Source organism: Cetorhinus maximus, chromosome 18, assembly GCF_964194155.1.
Source record: "Cetorhinus maximus chromosome 18, sCetMax3.hap1.1, whole genome shotgun sequence".
Lineage (NCBI taxonomy): Eukaryota > Metazoa > Chordata > Chondrichthyes > Lamniformes > Cetorhinidae > Cetorhinus > Cetorhinus maximus.
Window position 1 is genome coordinate 88,983,703 of NC_135896.1, and position 19,145 is coordinate 89,002,847.

The window sequence follows — 19,145 nt, forward strand, 5'->3', positions numbered from 1 at the left end:
TCGAGTCCGTATGACTCTTCAACAGAACTGTCCATTCAACAGAATTGTTCACTGTCCATTGTCTGTTCATTGGCCATTGTTCAATGACAACTGTCTGTTCTTTGACCATTGCTAACCGACCATTTTCTGTTCACTGCCCATTGCCTGTTCACTGGCCACTGTCAGTCCACTGACCAGTGCTTGCTCGAAACCCCCTTGGTCAGAGTCTGAAGATCTCTCACAGCCCCTCAGCCTCTTGCCTTCAGTTCCCCGCCTGGACTTCATTTCCCAGAGGCTCTGCCGGCTTCCTGCGTCATCGGGATGCGCCACTTAGCGGTGACGCAGTCTCTGTGCGCCGAGTTGGGGCGACAGACATGGCGGCGGTGGACAGTAGAGGTAAAGAGCAGCTTCAGCCCCTGAGCTCTGTGTGCTAACTGTGAGTCGGAGGAGACAGGAACCTTCCCTCCCGGCTAATGTTCCAGTTTCTCGGGGTATAGGGTTTGTTTTATTGTGAGGTTATTGTTTTAGAGAAATATCTGTCATCAATTAGCCTACTCCTGTTTCTATGTCCTTTAGTTTGCCATAGACAGTGTTTGATTCTTGTTTAATTTATTTCTGCACAGTTGCATTGGTTGCTGTTTTTTTTTTAATGAACCATTTCCAATATTTACCAAAGCCCAGAAGATTGTTTATATTTTCACCTCAGGTTCCCCGTCCTAGCCCTGTAGTCCTACCTCTCTCCTATCTCCCCTTATGCTCTCTGAGCTCATCTCATCCAGATCCCCTAACTCCTGTTCTCTTCAGTCCCTTCCTGCCAATCTGCTGACTACCAGCTCTTGCCCCCCATGTTAACCGATTTTGTTCATGATTTTCTCTTCTCTGGTACTGCCCCTATTGCCTTCAAATCTACCATCATCACCGCTCTTCTCTAAAATCCAACCTGTGACTCCTCCATCTTTACAAACCAGTGCCCCATCTCCAACCTCCCTTTCCACTCCAGAATCTTTGAATGTCATCTCCCAAAGCTGCACCCATCTTTTCACCAATTCCATGTTTGAATCCCTCTAATTAGGTTTCTGTTTTGCTACGTTAAAGTGGCTCTTATCGAAGTCACAAATTGATATCCCACATGATTTTAACCATGGCAAACTATTATTCTTCATCCTCCTTGGCCTCTGCAGTTTTTGATGTGGTTGACTACACTATCCTCCTCCAATGCCTTCCTGCATTTTTCCTATCAAAGGGAATCACATCATGCTTCTCTGCATTATATTTCACCTGCCATGAGCTTGCATGTTTTACCAATCTCCTCACTACTAAATTTTTAAGTTTTGTGTCATCAGCAACCTTTGCAGTTATGCTGTGTACACCTAAGTTCTGGTCAAAAGTGTATCAAACAGAGCAATGTTCCCAACTCTGACCACTGGGTGAGTTGACTGAGCACATTCCTCCAAACTGCAAAACAGCCACTCAATAACTAACTCTTCTTTCTATTCTTTAGCTGATTTTATATCCATTCAGTCTTTGCTCCTTTAATCCTAGGGGTTTCAATGTTGTTAGCAAGTCTATTATATGGTACTTTTATCAAGTACCTTCTGAAAGTCCATATGCACAACATCAATCATACTACCCTCAGCAACCTTCTCTCACAACTCAATCAAGCTAGTCAAACACTATTTGCCATTAACAAATCCACACTGCTTTCCCTTTATCAGCCCATAATTTTCCAAGAGTCAGTTAATGTGTGACGGAATATTGTCTGTAAAACAAAAAAATTCCCCATCTCAGAATCTGTAAGAAAGGGTCACATATTTGCAAAAAAAAAATAAACCTTAGACATGAGAATGGATAGAGCATTTGGGGAATGGAACAGCTAATGTTGACACTGACTGAGTCAGTTTAAATATATACTGCAGCATCTGTTCATGTGCTGTAATGATTTTACGCCATAAGCCCAGCTTAATAGATGAAAGAGCACAAGCAATTCATTTCTTCATACAGTCATTTTGGATTTTTCTTTTTTGGAGGGGGATAGGTAAAAGAAACCTAACTAACTCAGAGCCTTGGACTTGGTGCGTTTTCCTTATCAATGCAGAAATGGATAGGAAGTGTGTTTTTCTTTATCAAGTACAAGAAATATCTACAGGGCCTTTAACTTAGGAAAAAAGGGCCCATGCTGCTTCTCAGAATAGATGCTGAGTGTTAGTGGCAGTTTTAAGGATTGATGACTGAATGTTTGGTAGAAACAGATGGACTTTCAGAAGGCTTTGGGAGGCAGAGTGGTGCTAGGATTTTGAGAAAGGGCATCCAAAGAAATAATTCTTTTTATGGAGCACATTTCATGACATTGGGACAGTTCAAAGTGCTTTACAGCCAATGCAATACATTTAAAGTGTAGATTCTGTTGCAGTGTAGGAAACGCAACAATTTGTGCACAGCAAGGTCCACAAACGGCAATGAGATAATGACCAGATAATTTGATTCCTTGACTTTGATATAAGGATTACTATTGGCCTGACCACAGGAAGAACTTTCCTCTTCTTCAAATAGTGTCATGGGATCTTTAACGTTCACCCAGGGGGCAGAAGGGGCCCCTGTTTAACATCTCAGCTGAAAGGTTGCACTTTGAACGGTGCAGCACTCCCTCAGCACTGCACTGGAGTGTCCATCTGGTTTATACACAGGTCTGGAGGGTAGGGCTCCGAGGACTAAAGACAATTGCACATCTGGTAAAAGAGAGGGGCTGCACAGTAGGCCAGAGTCAAAGTTCAGTAGGGGACATAAGGCTTGAGGAGGTTGCAGAAGTAGGGTAGAATTTTATAGACATGGCTAGGCAAAGGTGGAAGTAACTGTTAAGACCCTTGATAGTTCAGCTGGTGAGTACATTACTTGGTGCGTTCAGTTGGTGAGTACATTACCTGGTGTGGAGTTGAGTTCTATAGACCATCAAGATGTCTGCTTTAACTTCCATCTGTTAAATAACCTCAATCATGCGGGTGACAGGCTGTCATGATAAGCCTTCCAACCCTGGGCTGCAGAGGGAAAATACAGACAGGGTTCCCACTGTTAAGGCTCTTGCTTAAATGTGTACAAATCAGTTGGAGAGAGGATTGGAAATTGCTGAGATACCTTCATAATTAAATGGCCTGCCTGATTGCCACTGTCTAGATAGACACATGAAGAGTGGGGGCACTTGGGAAGGCACTGGATGCTCCAAGAAGGTAGCTCATTGCTACCTCCAGAAGATAGGAGTGAGAAAGAATTTAATGGCTCTCCTTAATACAGTAAGCTTCGTGTTATCTGGCACTCTACCAGCCAGAATTCTCTACTAAATGGAATTTCTGTTGGGTCTACTTTTTGATTTTAAATGTGTCTCATCTCTCTGAAATCGGTGCTCAGAAATTGTTCCCCATCAGTCCCACTCATTCACAACTGTTAAAAATTGTCAGACTCTCGGGTAGCTGTTATCCACAGCCTGCCTTTGCTCCGTTCTCAGCATCCCACTGTTCAGCAGCACCATGTTCCCTCGGTGCTGCTTGCTGGATTTGTGCACTCCTGTACCTCTTGCGGGGCCTCAATGCCCACATCATCACGAGGTCTCCGAGGAGCTTTGATTGGTTGAAAACGTGGAGCTCTTGGGTAACTGGCAGCTTTGATTAACCAGCATCCATTCCCCACGCAAACCAGATAATAGAAATTTTACTGTACCTAGTTACCCGAGCAAGTAAACTTAGTTAATGCTGTATGACAACTTTATTGTGTTTTCTCCCCTTCCCTTAGGTTCTGAATAGATTACTCCAATTAACATTTTTAAAAATTGTCTCTTATATTTGTGTGTTTTTATTTCTTCAGATAATCTCCTGGGGATCTCATGGGTGGACAGTGCTTGGATTCCAATATTAAATCCGGGAAATGTGCTCGACTACTTCTCCGAAAGAAGCAACCCTTTTTACGATCGCACTTGCAACAATGAGGTGGTCAAAATGCAGCGGCTTAGCCTGGAACATTTGCAGTAGGTGTTGGTCGATTATCGATATGCCCCGAAATGCAATTGTATTTAACATTTTCCCAGCATAACCTCCAATTCCATTTTCTGTTCGGTTGATTTTTGAAGTTACCATCGTCATTCAGGCTATGCTGCTGTAGATAGGCCAGTTACTCAACATGAGAATATAACATGGCCAAAACAAAATGTGGTCAGTAGTTCTAGGCCACGTGGAAGTCTAGGCTTTTGTCGTCAAAAACCTATTTCAAACTATTACCTCATAAGTGGGACTAAAGTTGATTTTAGTTTAATGGCCCATGGTATAAATAAATGATTTGCCCAAATTTCAAAAGTTAGCTCATAAAATTTGCTGTGTTATCATGAACTTCAAGGACTATTACTTTTTTTTTCCATTTTCTGTACTTTTTGGTTCAAATCCTTCTGCTCTTTTTCTTTTGATCTACTTTTTAGTTTTTCACTTTGTTTCTTCTAGTAAGGGTGGTAAAAGGAGGAGCGGGTATAAATAGAGACCTAAACGGGGATATACATGTGGAGGCAGGGGGCATGGCTGAGGTACTAAATGAATAATTTGCATCTGTCGTTACCAAGTAATAAGATGCTGCCAAAGTCATAGTGAAGGAGGAGGTAGTTGCTACAATGAATGGGCTAAAAATGGACAAGAGGAAGTATTGGAAAGACTGGCTATACCTAAAAAGCTGGTAAGTCACCAGGACTGGATGGGATGCAGCTGAGGATGCTGAGGGAAGTAAGGGCAGAAATTGCAGAGGTGCTGACCATAATATTCCAATGCTCCTTAGATATGGAGGTGGGACCAGAGAACTGGGGAATCGTAAATGTTATACCCTTGTACAAAAAACCATGTAAGGATAAACTCAGCAACTACAGGCCAGTCAGTTTAACTTCAGCGGTAGGAAAGCTTTTAGAATTGATAATCTGGGACGAGATTAACAGTCACTTGGGAAACGGTGAAGTTAAGGAAAGCTAGCATGGATTTTTTAAAAGGCAAATCATGATTAACTAACTTGATCGAGTTTTTTGATGAGATAACAGAGAGGGCTAATGAGAGCAATGCGGTAGATGTGTATATGGACTTCCGAATAATGTTTGCTCAATTATTGCATAATAGGCTTGTCAGCAAAGTTGAGACATGTGGGGGGAAAAAAAGAGACAGTGGCAACAAGGATGCAAAGTTGACTGAGTGACAGAAAACAGAATAGTGGCAAGCAGTTGTTTTTCAGACTGCAAAAAGTTGTACACTGGGGTTCCCCAGGGGTCCATACTGGGACCACTGTTTCCCTTGATATATATTAATGACTTAGATTTGAGTGTTGTCATCACACAGCAGGTGGTATTTGCCAAGCTGACTAAATCCACAAGGGAAACTTGACCACGCTATCACAACAGTTTTGCAATTTGTATTCATTACGAGAAGGTTTGTGCACTGAATTCAGAACTAATGAGTCCACTAACACCTTTAGAGATTTTAAAAATTAAATTAAAACATTTATTAACAGAAGGAAATAATACAACACATACACAAGATTACAATTACACAGTTAGTTAATATTATAACAATTTCCAAAACTTCTTAGGTAACCAGACTCCCAACTACACACCCTCTTTAAAACAACAGCCTAAAATAGATTTTAAATTTATAGCGACAATCCAGCAAGGTTACCACAAGCACCCACTTGACAGTGGAATTCCAAAGGCTTTTAACACAACTTTGGTTACTGGAACAGCAAACTTCTACAAAGTGGCTAGAGGCTTTTCTCCAAGTCTGTTTCAGACGGTGTACCTTTCAGGTATTACACGGCCACACCTCGTAGCCTTCCAATCCTTCTTTAAATATAATTTTCCTACTTTGATTTGTAGATTCCATTGTTCCCACATGCCTTTGGAATTTACTTTTCCCATAATGACAATCTAAAAGATTTTTATATTATGGCCAGCACTTTTGGGAAAAATCAATGTAATAACCTGCCTTATTTATCTTGTTAGTTGTAAACATCCTACCTTGTCTCTTTGAAAACACCTCTCCGCTTATCTTAAAATGCAAATTTCATTCACACCTTATCTGCTGAGACTTTACCCTAGTTCACTCATTAGCATTTCACGTGCCCTTTTATACCTAACTCTTTTGATAATTTCAACCTTACAATCTATCTGTCTCTAATTTAATTAAATCGGCCTCACAGAGCCATCCACACACACAAACGTAAGCCTACTTTACAATACCCCACAATAATATTATGAAAAATACAATAGTTTTGTAACAGTGTACAGGGCACAATTTCAAAAAGCAGATAACACAGAGCTTGGAACTGTGAGGAGGAAAGCAATAGAGTTCACGAGGACATAGGGAATGGGTGGAAAAGTGGCAGATGAAATTAAATGCCGAGAAATGTGAAACTATGCATTTGGTCGGAAGAACAAGGAGAGGCAGTATAAACTAAAACTAAAGGATACAGTTTTACAGAGGTGAAGGTGCAGGGAGACCTGCGGGTATGTGTGCACAAATTGTTGAAAGTGGCAGAGCATGTTGAGAAAGTAGTTAAAAAGGCACACAGGATCCTGGGCTGTATATATTGAGGTGTAGAATACAAAAGCAAGGTTATGATGAACCTTTTTATAAAGCAATGTTTTGACCTCAACTGAAGCATTGACTAAATTCTGGGTACCATACTGTAGGAAGGATATGAAGGCTTTCGAGAGGGTGCAGTAAAGATGTACGAGAATGGTTCCAGGGATGAGGGACTTTAGCTACGTGGATAGATTGGAGAAGCTGGGTTTATACTCAGGAAAGGGATTTCATACAGGGGTTCAAAATCAGGAGAGATCTAAACAGAATAGATGGCAAGAAACTGTTCCCACTTAAAGAGGGCTCGAGAACCAGAGGACGCAGGTTTTTGGCAATTGACAAAATAACCAAAGGCAATAATGAGTGGTTATGATCTGGAGTGCACCTGCCTCCAAGGGTGGTGGAGGCAAATTCAATAGTGGCTTTCAAAAGGGAATTGGATGAGCAGAGGAAGATTAAAAATTAAACCATAAATAGATCCTGTAGTCTCTTTGACCTGGAGCGTGCCTTCACCTGCCAATAATCTGGATAAGCAATAGTGAGGCTCAGGGAATGAATAGAGAATCGTTGCCACTATATCCATCTTACTGGAATGCACCATACTGCACCATATGATTTCCTTCATGTATAGTAGGAAGATTGAACATGCACTGAATCAGATTGAGGTTCCTGCTGTTAATTAGCAGATAATTTATTTTAACCAAGAATAGGTTAATGCATGATATTCAGTCCAAAACTGTGTGTTACAGCAATCAACAATTCTGCTCAATGTGTGAGAATCATTAAGACACTTCCACTGTATGATCTTAAAGTAAAATTGGAGCTTAAAAATGGATGTTCACTTTTTGCGTGGTGAACTTGTATAGGTTGCTTATAATTAATTGACATGTTTAGCTTCATTGATTTGTACCATATGACTCCATCCATATGCAATGGCAGCAATCATACTATAAGCACAAAGGACTTGCACAGCTGTATGTTTTTCTGACTTACCCAGCTGTATGTTTTTCTGACTTACCCTGAGGTGCGAGCATTAGCTGAACTATTGTGTAAATTGCATCCATTTTGCAGGAAGCAACTAACAATAATTGATCTTATTCCTGTGCCTATACTGGGGCTAATGCTAAAGAATTCTTAAAGTAATCTTAAATGAGAATTTCTTTTAAGCACACTATGACAGCATCAGATATTGGGTAAAAGCAAAAAAACTGCGGATGCAGTATCCCACAACTACAGGTCAGATATTGGGTAGGTTGGATACAGTCCAGAGTTTGTATTTACTGCTTCAACTCTGCATTGATATCCCAGCCCCAGCAAACTATCCTGCATTACAACAGTGTATCACATTCAGTTTTCCACATCGCTGGTCTTGGTGACATTTCTGAGTGAGATTGTCTGGTTATTTACAATATTTGCAGTTACTTGAACAAAAATTGTGTAGTTCTGTTGTTTGTTCTCCATCAGCCTGACCTTTGCTCGTCTTTGATCCCAATGAATACCAGGACCTGTAGGCGCAAGCCTACTCTACTTATTAATCTTTCTTCTGTCTGTTCATGTTAGCGTTGTCCCATTTAGATTGTTGTGCATTAATAACCTTGCTGATGCACGTTAATTGGTCCATGCACCAGATGTGTTTGGTAACTGTTGATGTCTTCTTCTGTTCTTCTGGACTTGAAAATGAATATTTTTCACTGCAACTCATGCTGAGATGGGAGTGGAAGTGAGTGGGGCTGGTGCTCATGATCCCTTTGCTGTGATCTTGTGACTCTTGGGATTGTGCAGCAGTGTGGTCTTGAGCTGGATTTCAGATATTGGAGAAAAGAAAAGATTTCATATTAATTTTACAAGCCAGCAACTACAGGTCGGTCAGTTTAGCCTTGGTAGTGGGAAAGCTTTTACAACTGATAATCAGAGACAAAATTAACAGTCACTTGGATAAGTCACTTGGACAATTGTGGATTAATTAAGGAAAGCAGGCATGGGTTTGTTAAGGGCAAATCATATTTATCTAATTTGATTGAATTTTTTGATGAAGTAATCATGCCCCTTTGGACTCCACTCCATATTTTTGTCAAGCTTTGCTCCCTTAGCATTCAGCTCTCCCGCGGTATCCACAAAGCATTTGATGAAGTGCCACATTATAGGCTTTCAGCAAAGTTAAAGTCCATGGAATAAAAGAGACAGCAGCATGGATACGAAGTTGGATGAGTGACTGAAAACATAGCAATGGTGAACGGTTCCTTTTGGCACAGAAGGAAGGTATATAGTGATAGGCGAAGCTGTGATTGTTCCCCCTGGAGAAGAGAAGGTTGAGAGGAGATTTTATAGAAGTATTCAAAATCATGACGGGTCTGGACAGAATAGATAGATAGAAATTGTTTCCATTGGTGGAAGGGTCGAAAACCAAAGGACACCAATTTAAGATAATTGACATAAGAACCAGAGACGACATGAGTGCAGCATTTTTTGCACAGCAAGTGGTTAGGATCTGGACTGCACGGCCCCTGAGAGTGTGGTGGAGGCAAATTTAATCATAGCTTTCAAAAGGGAAATGGACAATTATCTGAAAAGAGAAAAATTTACAGGGCTGTAGGGAAAAGGCAAGGGAGTGGGATTAGGTGAGTAGCTCTTAACAGAAAAACGGCACAGACATGACAGGCCAAATGGCCTCCTGTGCTGTCACCATTCTATGATTCTTTATTCTATGACCTTTTATTTGCTGCCATTGCAGATTGTGTGTGAAGCTGTGTGCTAATTTGGACATTTTATACTGAGTGAGAATTGAAATTAATGGTGATGACAGAATCTGGTGAAAGTAACATTTTTAACACTTGTTCTTGTCCTGGTGCAGCAATATGACCGGCTTGGAATACATTCTACTACATGCCCAGGAGCCCATACTGTATATTATTCGAAAGCAACATAGGTACTCTCCAACACAAGGTAAGACATTTCTGTATCACTGAAGCTGGTTGTCATGTTAAGTTTGCGATAGGAGCTGTTTTACAGCGCTTCATTGGTGTGTTTGGTGTTGTGAATGTTCAGAACATTGTTGTGTGTGTACAGTTTTGAAAAAGGTCCAGTCCAAACTTATTTGCCCTTGTGACATTTGCAGCACCCAACGTAGTTTGCTTTCATTCGAGCTGTAGTGGATTATTTTCAGAATGTTGAGCTAAATGAACCAAAAATACAAAATGTTGCAGCAAAGATGTATGTTCAGGTTGTGAAGTTAGCTGATAAAAATGAAGATGGCACAATTCAGTCAGAAGTTGCAGAATTGACTAATATTTGTATTTTCTATAGAAGAGCCGATGCAGATGAAGAAATACATAATGGTTGTAGCATTTTTCACCCCACCCTCACCAAATAATTTGTTCTATGCTACTAAGAACATAGTAGGCCATTTGGCCTGTCGAGCCTGCTCCACCATTCAATTGGATCATGACTGATCATCTACCTCAACGCCACTTTCCTACGTTATCCCCATATCTCTTGATGCCATTGCGACTTGAATGTATTCTGTTTAGCTGTGCCAGTTGGTTAATGCTTGTGCTTTGCAACTTAGCCCTAGATTCTTGCCTACTCCTAAACTGACACGGTCTAGGAAGAAATACTTGCGCACAATCTCATCAAAAATGCTCCAACATCCAAAAACTAGAAAGCTGAAAATTCTTGGCTCTAAGGTACCAAAAATACATTCACCATCTGAGTACTTTAACTGCCAATTAAGTAGAAGGTGGTGTCTTGTAAAAATGTCTCACTACAAGGTACCAATCAATACTTGTAGTGCAAAATATTGTTTTAATTGATTAAAATTTGGTAAATGTGTGCCACAGCAAGTTCTGTTTGCATTATCTCCCTCTCTAAAGTCTTTTTTGCTTTCTCCACTTTCCGGACATTAACAACTAATATGCATTGTAACTATCCAGATTTGTAGAACTAAAGCCATGTGCGCATTTTCTGACGAATGGAAGAATGCAGCTAGATTAAGATGTTCCTGCTATACAGCATGTAACAATGAAATACTTTGGAAGTGTAATTAGTCACTGTTGTAATGTAGGAGAATGTGGAAGCCAATTTGCGCAACAAGTACAATGTTGACCGGATAATCTTTTTTAGCAGTGTTGGTTGAGGGATAAATACTGGATAGGACACTGGAAGACCTTCCCTTCTCTTTGAATAGGGCTTCTTTTGCAAACGCCTGTTTCCAAAAACGGCAGTTCTGATGATTCAGCACTCCATCAGTACTGCACTGAAGTGGCAATGTAGACTGTCTGTTCAAGCCTCTCGAGCAGTATTTTAACCCACAACCCTCGAATTCGGAGCTGAAAGTTAATAGAATATTATCATTTATTGTGAGGGGAATTGAATACAAAAGTAGGAAGGTTATGCTTCAGTTGTATGCTTTCAGGGCATTGGTGATACCACATCTGGAGTATTGTGTACAGTACTGGTCTCTTTATTTAAAGAAAAATGTAAATGTGTTAGACGCAGTTCAGAGAAGGTTTACTAAACTAATACCCAGAACGGGCGAGTTGTCTTATGAGGAAAGGCTGGACAGGTTAGGCTTGTATCCACTGGAATTTAGAAGAGTAAGAGGCGACTTAATCAAAACCTTTAAGATCCTGAGGGACCTTGACAGGGTGGATGTAGAGAGGATATTTCCTCTTGTGGGAGAATCTAGAACTAGGGATCACTGTTTAAAAATAAGGCGTCGCTCATTTAAGACAGATGAGAAATTTTTTCTGAAGGTTGTGAGCCTTTGGAACTCTCTTCCTCAAAAGGTGATGGAAGCAGAATCTTTGAATGTTTTTAAGGCAGAGCTAGATAGATTCTTGATTAACAAGGGGTTGAAAGATTATCAGGGGTAGGCAGGAATGTTGGGTTGAGGTTACAATCAGATCAGCCATGATCTCATTGAATGGCGGAGCAGGCTCAAGGGGCTGAGTGGCCTATTCCTGCTCCTAATTCGTATGTTCGTATACAAGGTCATTGTTGGTTAAACCCAACTCCGTAGCTCGGCTCTGGTACCCACCCCTTGCCTGGTAACCAGGAATTGGGGCCTAGTCTGTCTCTCTCTAGCCCTGCTTCTTAAGCAAAAAGGCAACTAAGGTTTTATTGGTTAACTCTGCTGCTTGGCACTTTTTAATAGCTTTTATTAATTATTCTTTTTAAAAAAATATCAGTTATTGCTTTGCTACTGATTCTTTTTTTAAATTCATGCTTAAAGTTGTGCCAAACCTTATCTTGCTGAAATTTGCTTGTCAATCCCTTGATTGAGAAAAAGAATTTGAAACATGGCCCCCCCGCCACGCAAAGAGATTGGACAAGCCTGGTGTACAGCAACTTGCGTTTATGCAGATAAATACAATTGGGAAACTAAGCATTTATTTTGATGACTCATTGCATCGTTCCATCTATCGTGTTTTAATGGCTTACTTTGAGAGTTTTGATTGGTGTGTGTAAATCCTCTCCCTACACCTGGAACATGTAGTTATGTTTTCATATTGTCTTTCATGTTACAAAAACCTGGAATTGCCTCTAGAAATGCTCCATTTTCACCAGACTACCGGGGAAGGTATGGTGCAGAGCAGGAGCTCCGAGTAAATTTCTGGCCAAAATGCCTTAAGGTGCTTTGTAGGACGGAGAGAGGTTTTTCCAGGGACTAGGCAAAAAGTAGGGGAGAAAGTTAGGGAGATAACTAAAGGAGAAAAGGGTAAACTTTGAGGAGGCATTTGGAAGACAATTAAGTTCCAATCTAAATACTCTTTAGGTCTGAACTTTATTTTAAACTGCATTCATTAGTTTTCTCTTTAAGCAAATATAGTTACCTGCCCCGGGACAGAAGGAGCATTCCGAGTCAACAATGAGACAATGTTTTTAAAGCACAAAATATTTTACATTAGTAATTTTTTCCCTATTATTTTTCCTCTGTAACTCGAACAGTGTGAATCACTCCCAATCCGCTGTTATGCGTTTTTAAGCAGTCAGCTGAAAGACTGCTGTTTGACTAAGGTCCATAAGAAAGCCATCTATCTTTGACTCGAAGGGCCACAGCATTTGTAGAAACATAGAATGATGCAATACAGAAGGCGACTATTTGGCCCTTTGTGCCAGTGCCTGAGCATTCTTGCCTCTGAGTCAGAAGACTATGGGTTTGAGGCCCCTGCCAGGATTTGGGTGCACAATGAAGTTTGACACTTGATCACATTCATGGCATGGCTGCATAGTGATAGTGCCATTCTTTGGCTGAGACTTTACCCCTGAAGCCTGTCTACTTGTAATGGTGCTGTTTGTTTGGATGTTGAAGATCCCCCAGCATTATTTGAAGACCCATTTTTCCCTGTAACAACAAAAACACTCTTCAATTTGTTGCTGCTTTGAGGATCTTGTTTTGTGTGGAATGTCTCCCATCTTTGCCTCCATTAAGTCACTGCACCTCAATTGTATGTGAGGTGCCATGAGATGTTTGTGGGAGATGTGATCTAACCGCAAGCCTATCTTGTCCTTTTGGTTCAGCTAGAGAGTCGCTTGGGAAGAAGGTAGATTCACAAAATACATTTAAAATTGGGATCCAAATGGTGCTGCTGGAGTTCCTGCGATAGTTATGCATCAAAGCACTTCACTGAAGGCCAATTTTATGTGTGTAACGTGCATTATGCAAGTGACGTGATGGGCTGTCTTGTCCAGATTCATTTGCTGCCATGGAAATGATCCTGTCTCAAATCAAGATTAAAAGCATATGCAAACAGTATTTACCATTTGTCCCTTAAAAGAAAATCTACGCTCTGTATAATTTTAGATTAATTTTTCATGCTGATTTTTTTTCTTCCTTTTTAGTTACTCCTTTGGCTGACTATTATATAATTGCTGGAGTGGTGTATCAGGCGCCTGATTTGGGATCAGTAATAAACTCTAGAATGGTGGGTGACTTTGCTTCAAGTGACTTTTTACTGTTAGATAGCAGCATGTCCCAATCAAATTGATTTATTTTGAGTGTTATGAATGTTGCTGAGATCACTTAAACTGGGGATCCAGGCCAATTTATTTTACTTGTAGTACATATTAGCATTTTTATAGCTTACCTTCTCTGCAAGAAAGAAAGAAAAATGTGCCTTCTCTTCCCTCTCTCCCCCTCCAGTTACATTATACATAACAGTGACAATTGTGAGATATTGTGTGACCTGATATACTTCCTGTCATTCATTCACCTTCAGAAAAAGGCATTAAACTGCTAGCGGGAAACTAATGTTGTCAAGTTTAAATGTAAATATTTCAGTAAACCTTCAAAAACAAATCTTAGCATACTCGATATCCAAGGAGGGCATTTGGGCCACCAAGTCTGTCCTGGCCCTTTTGAAGAGGAAACCTGTCGGTCCTCCTCCCAGCACTCTTCCTGTATTCCTGCACTTTTTGTCCAATTTGCTTTTGGAGGTTATTATTGAGTCTGTTTCTAGCACCCTATTAGACAGTGCATTTCAAATCCTAATGCTTGTGGGAAAAAAAAATTCTCACGTCGCCTCTGGTTCTTTTGCCAGTGACCTCAAATTTATGTCCTCCGATTGTTGACCCTTCAGCCATTGGATACAGTTTCTCTTTATTTACTCTATCTAAATCCTTCATGATTTTAAACAATTCTACCAAATCTCCTCTTGATGCTCCCTATTCTAAGGAGAATAATTTTAGCTTCTCCAGCCCATCTATGTAACTGCAATCCTTCAACCCTGGAGTCGTTCTATTAACTATTTCTGCAACCTCACCAAAACCTTCAAGTCCTTTTGAAAGTGCGGTGGCCAGAATTGGGCACAGTACTTGAGCCGGGGCAGAGCTAGTATTTTTATGTAGTTTTAGCATAACCTCCTGGTTTATGTACTCTCTGCCTTAATAAAGTGGAGAATGCGCTATGCTTTATCAGCTGCTTTGTTAACTAGTCCTGCCACCTTCAAAGATTTGTGTGCAAAACACCCTCAAGGCCTCTCTGTTCTTGCATTCCTTTTAAAATTGTATTATTTTGTCTGATTCTCCTCATTCTTCCTATCAAAATGTATCACCTCTCAGTTTTCTGCACTGAATATAATCTGTCATGTGTCCACCCATTCCACTAATTTGTCTAGGTCCTCTTGAAGCCTGTTGCCATTTCCTCAAAGTTTGCTACACCTCCAAGTTTTGTTCATTTGAAAATTTCAAAATTGTACCCTGTCCAAGTCATCTGAGGAAGATTAGAAGATTCTGGCCAGCACCTGAGCAATTTCTGCTTCCCTCAGCGACCAAAGATGCATTGCACTCAGACCAGTTTGCTTTCATGAATCTTTTGAAGTAATTATTGACAGAGTTATGGAATTGCACAGACTGTGTACAACGGCTGTGTTCCTCCTCTGCCATGCAGAGATGTTCTCCATTTTAGCAAATGTTTTGAAACTTAGATGTGAAGTTACTTGTCCAAGTAGAACACAGTGCAAGCCTCTGTGTGATAGTGTTTAAAATCCTACAGACCAGATCTATATCACATTATGGCCTATGTGGTACCCTCTTGTATTTCCTTATAAGCCAATATTTTTATATAGTGTGAAAAGAATGGTACGCTATTGGAGATGTGGCGACTGATTGTGTTGTTTTGATTCCTCTCTTCCCCAAAATAGCTGACAGCAGTGCATGCAGTCCAGTCTGCCTTTGATGAAGCTATGTCTTACTGCCGATACCATCCCTCCAAAGGATATTGGTGGCATTTCAAGGATCAAGAGGAGAGGGGTAAGTTGTAACATGGCGATACCAGGAAGCTTGTTGTACTCCTAAAGCTGACCATTTTACGAAAGTGTTAGGAGTATACCATCTACTGGTGGAAAAATATATCAGACACGTGGCACTTACTGTCCTTGCCTAATGCACGAAGGACCCAGTCATTTTATACATGGTTCTTGTTTTTCAGCAAGTCTTTGTCATGACCTAGAGAAATTAGAGATGGTATTTATAAGTCAGGTAGAATATCAAAGATGAGCTGAGGCCCTCCTTCATGGCAGCACACTTGATAAATTTATCCCTCAGCTTGAGCCATTCAGGCCAGCTATGACCCTGCTGAATCTCTGCTTGCTGCACACTGTAGTAAAGAAACTGCACACATATATATTGCAAGTACCCAGAGAGCCAACAACATAAACAGGACCCACCTCACCTACACTTTCTTTCACAGAGACTGATTCAAGCCACCAGAGGATACATAGTACAGTTTTATCTTCAGGACGAGTAATCCAGAGGCCTAGGCAAATAATTTGGTGATTGCAGGTTTGAATCCCACCATGACAATTTGAAAATTTGAATTGAAGTTTAAAAACAATATCTTAATGACCTTGAAGTTGTTGGGTTACTGTAAAAACCCATTGGTTAACTAATGTCCCTTTAGGGAGCGAAACCTGCTATCCTTACCTAGTCTGGCCTGTATGTGACCCCAATCTCAACGCAACAGTTTGACCCTTAACTGTCCTTTGAGGTGCATCATCTCTACAAAGAATAACAAAACACTGGAACTCTCTCCCCAGCAACACTTTGGATGTACCCTCACCACATGGACAGCAGCCATTCACTATTATGTTTGGGGTAACTAGTCAGTGGCAATAAATCTCAGCTTTCACAGTGATGCCCACATCCTGAGAGTGATTTTTTTTAAGTGTAAAGCAGATGTCACAAGCCAGGAACAGTTGTGGATTACATTGTGGCAGCCAGTCAGTGAGCTAGTATGCATCATCTTTAAGAATCATGAATGGTAATCACTGCTTTTTTATAATGCCACGAAAATCTGAACAAGTGGAGCGACTGGAAATCTCCCTCAGATTTCATTTTCTAGCCCAAAACAGCCAGCATGAAATTCAAATCCCGCAGGAGTTTCTGTTGACAAGCAGACAGGAAGCAATATTTTATATACTTTTTGGGTGACTTGCACAATCTAGTTTGCTTTTCATGCAATTTTTAAATTAGTAGTCCTATTTGAATGCTCAGTTCTAAAATGTGGGATCACTGCTTTGCTCTATTTGAATTTTTTTAAGATCACAGCCACTGCTGTGAAGTTGAGGGAATTGACAGCAGCAACCACAAGACAAAAGTGTAGCAATCTAGAGTCATCATCCACCATGTATTGTGTGATTTGCAGTGCATGGCTTGCCAGGTGCACTTTGCATCCACTGGTCTTGGACTGAGTGTGCAAGCAGCTGCAATCTAAATCCTCTTCTCCACACCCCTCCAGCTCCGTGCAAATGCAGAGTTCAGCTTCCTGGCTGCTAAGTTTGTAATATTTTAGGATCACTTTGACTTTTGGTACAAATGGAGTTAGGTTCCATGTAGAGCCAAACCCATGTGATTTGAGAGAGGGGTTTCATACGTCTTGATTTTAGAGCATTCTGAAATTATATTTTCACACCCAGAACTGTTTGCATTGATGGGAAAGTAGCCATATGACTGTTTATAAATACAAGTGATTCAAATTTTTGAAGGATTTTCTATCACAAGAATATGTCAAATAGGATCTGGGGTGTGAGGGCCAGTCCATGTGATCAATGTATGGAGTCCATCAATGTGCATTAGCAGCAGAGATGAACTTTCTGCGATGGCGCAATTAGTTAAACAATACCTCCAATGGGGATCAAGTGCATTAACTTAGATTCAACAAAACCGTTTATAAAGGCCTTGCAAACAGCTAACATTTTAGTTGTCTTGTCTTTCCCTTTCAACCCTGTTCCTCCCCATTCTTCCCAGATAAAGTCAAACCAAAGTCAAAGAAGAAGGAGGAGCCAAGTTCAATATTCCAGCGCCAGAGAGTGGACATGCTACTGCTCGATATTCGGCAAAAATTCCAGCCCAAGTATATTCAGGTAAACACCTGTCTGCAACTCTTCAGGCCCCCCTTTTTAAAAAAATAAATAAATTAAATGAAGCAGTACAGAAGCAGATTGTAACTGACAGTGCTGTAGTGATCTTTCAGTTCCATAATGTGTCGGAAGAGTGAAAGATTTAAATTCTACGGTGGGTATAGGATTCTGTGATTTTTCAGATGGCTTTCATTGAGATATCCAATGTCATGCAACAAAATGACTCATCACCATCCCACTTCGGGGAGTCCAGGGGTTGCATCTTTTCTAAGCCCCGTTTTAATAGCCGTTCACACTCTGTCTTCACTTTGCAACTTAAGGATAGCTCCAATTGGGCTTTAATGTGATCTGAACCTGCTTTAATTTAAAAAAAAGGTTTGTCATTATTCAAGGCCGGCTAGGGTGGATATGTGGAAATGGCAGGTATCATGCAGGTCTAATGTGCTCCACCCAAAGAACGTGAATATGAATAGGTTCAATCATGCATCCTACCGCAGCCTTTGAATTCCCTTCTGCAGGGATGGTGAAATAAATCTAGTTTGCCGCAGCATAAATGTAAAGCGAGTTTCCCCATTCTTTCCTTCCCATTTACATCCACATCAACCTCCTAAGCTGAAAAGGTGGCGCAGTCCAGCTCTTGGCAGGCTTTATTGAATGTTGCTTTTCAGCTGGCTTGGCAGAAGTAATGCTTGACTGGGTTAGAAAAGACCAGCCTGCCACTGCAACTTAGTTTCTATGTCCCCTTTCACAAAGTGCCTCTAGAAACCAGCTATCTCACCCTCTGGAGTAGCCAAGTAGAATTGAAGAGTTGTCTTATTTTAAACACCGGGTTCATTACTGTGAGCAAGAATTCAGCACATTAATGAAACTACTGAACAATGCAATGTAAGAACTTTGTTTTTCTTTGTGTTATGGATGTCCCCAAGTGTTCCTTATTTTGACTTGTTAGTTTTCATTTTCAGCCCAAATCTGGAGACAAACCTGTGCCAGGTAAGCTTTTTTTTTGTGAATCAAGCTAATTCAAGTTAATAGGGTGGGCTTCTAGACAAACATATCGACCCCAGCCATTATTACACGCTTATTTTTGCTTTTCAGTGGAGCAGGTGAAAAAAGAATCAGAACCAACAACTGAAACCGTCAAACAGGAGGAAAAAGACTCTACAAAGAACTCGCAGCAGAGCTCGGGCACCAAGGCTCCCCCCGAAAAACGAATGAGACTGCAGTAAAGAGATGATGAATGTCTATCGCACTGAGATTGACTCACCAACTCTGTGGCTGAATTCTTGTGGGCCGCTGAGCTTGTATTTTATTTTGTACAGAAGCAATTATTTTTGTGCTTTTTTTTTAATATCCACCACCCCCATCCCCGAACATGAAATGGGTACATCCTCGAGGAGAAGCTTAACCTTTTCAGACCTTCAATCTTGTTCCACTTCCAAATAATCATCAGTTCTTGTTGCTCCAGACATTATTTTCTGCAGGCTATCCTGCCCTGGTGTTTACGAAGAGGAAGCGGTAAAAAGATGCAAACCTATCATTTTAACAGTTACAGTATAAAAGCTTAGACTGAGCACTCAGACTGTTGGTGCTCAGAAAGATACTGAGGAAATGAGTTTCAGAAGCTATCCGACAGAAGGAGGCATCATAGCCCCAGACCAATCCTGTTCCCACTTTCCATCTGCACTCATGAATGATCCAGCACAAGCCACAAGACAGTCATCAG

The 19,145-nt window shown here is 40.8% G+C and overlaps 1 protein-coding gene across 2 annotated transcripts; it reads left to right on the plus strand.

Annotated features, from left to right (window-relative positions):
- The first annotated feature begins 306 nt into the window (after nucleotides 1–306).
- Nucleotides 307–19,034, plus strand: med6 (mediator complex subunit 6). 2 transcript variants are annotated; one of them, XM_078563141.1, is made up of 8 exons: nucleotides 307–375; nucleotides 3,832–3,991; nucleotides 9,418–9,509; nucleotides 13,407–13,489; nucleotides 15,206–15,314; nucleotides 17,310–17,425; nucleotides 18,385–18,412; nucleotides 18,518–19,034. In XM_078563141.1, exons 1-8 carry the CDS (start codon nucleotides 354–356, stop codon nucleotides 18,646–18,648), a joined length of 741 nt encoding a protein of 246 aa, XP_078419267.1. In that variant the 5' UTR covers nucleotides 307–353; the 3' UTR covers nucleotides 18,649–19,034. The 2 variants fall into 2 exon arrangements, with proteins under 2 accessions (XP_078419267.1, XP_078419268.1); XM_078563142.1 differs by having other exon boundaries at nucleotides 18,372–18,412; nucleotides 18,518–18,675.
- Nucleotides 19,035–19,145: the final 111 nt, after the last annotated feature.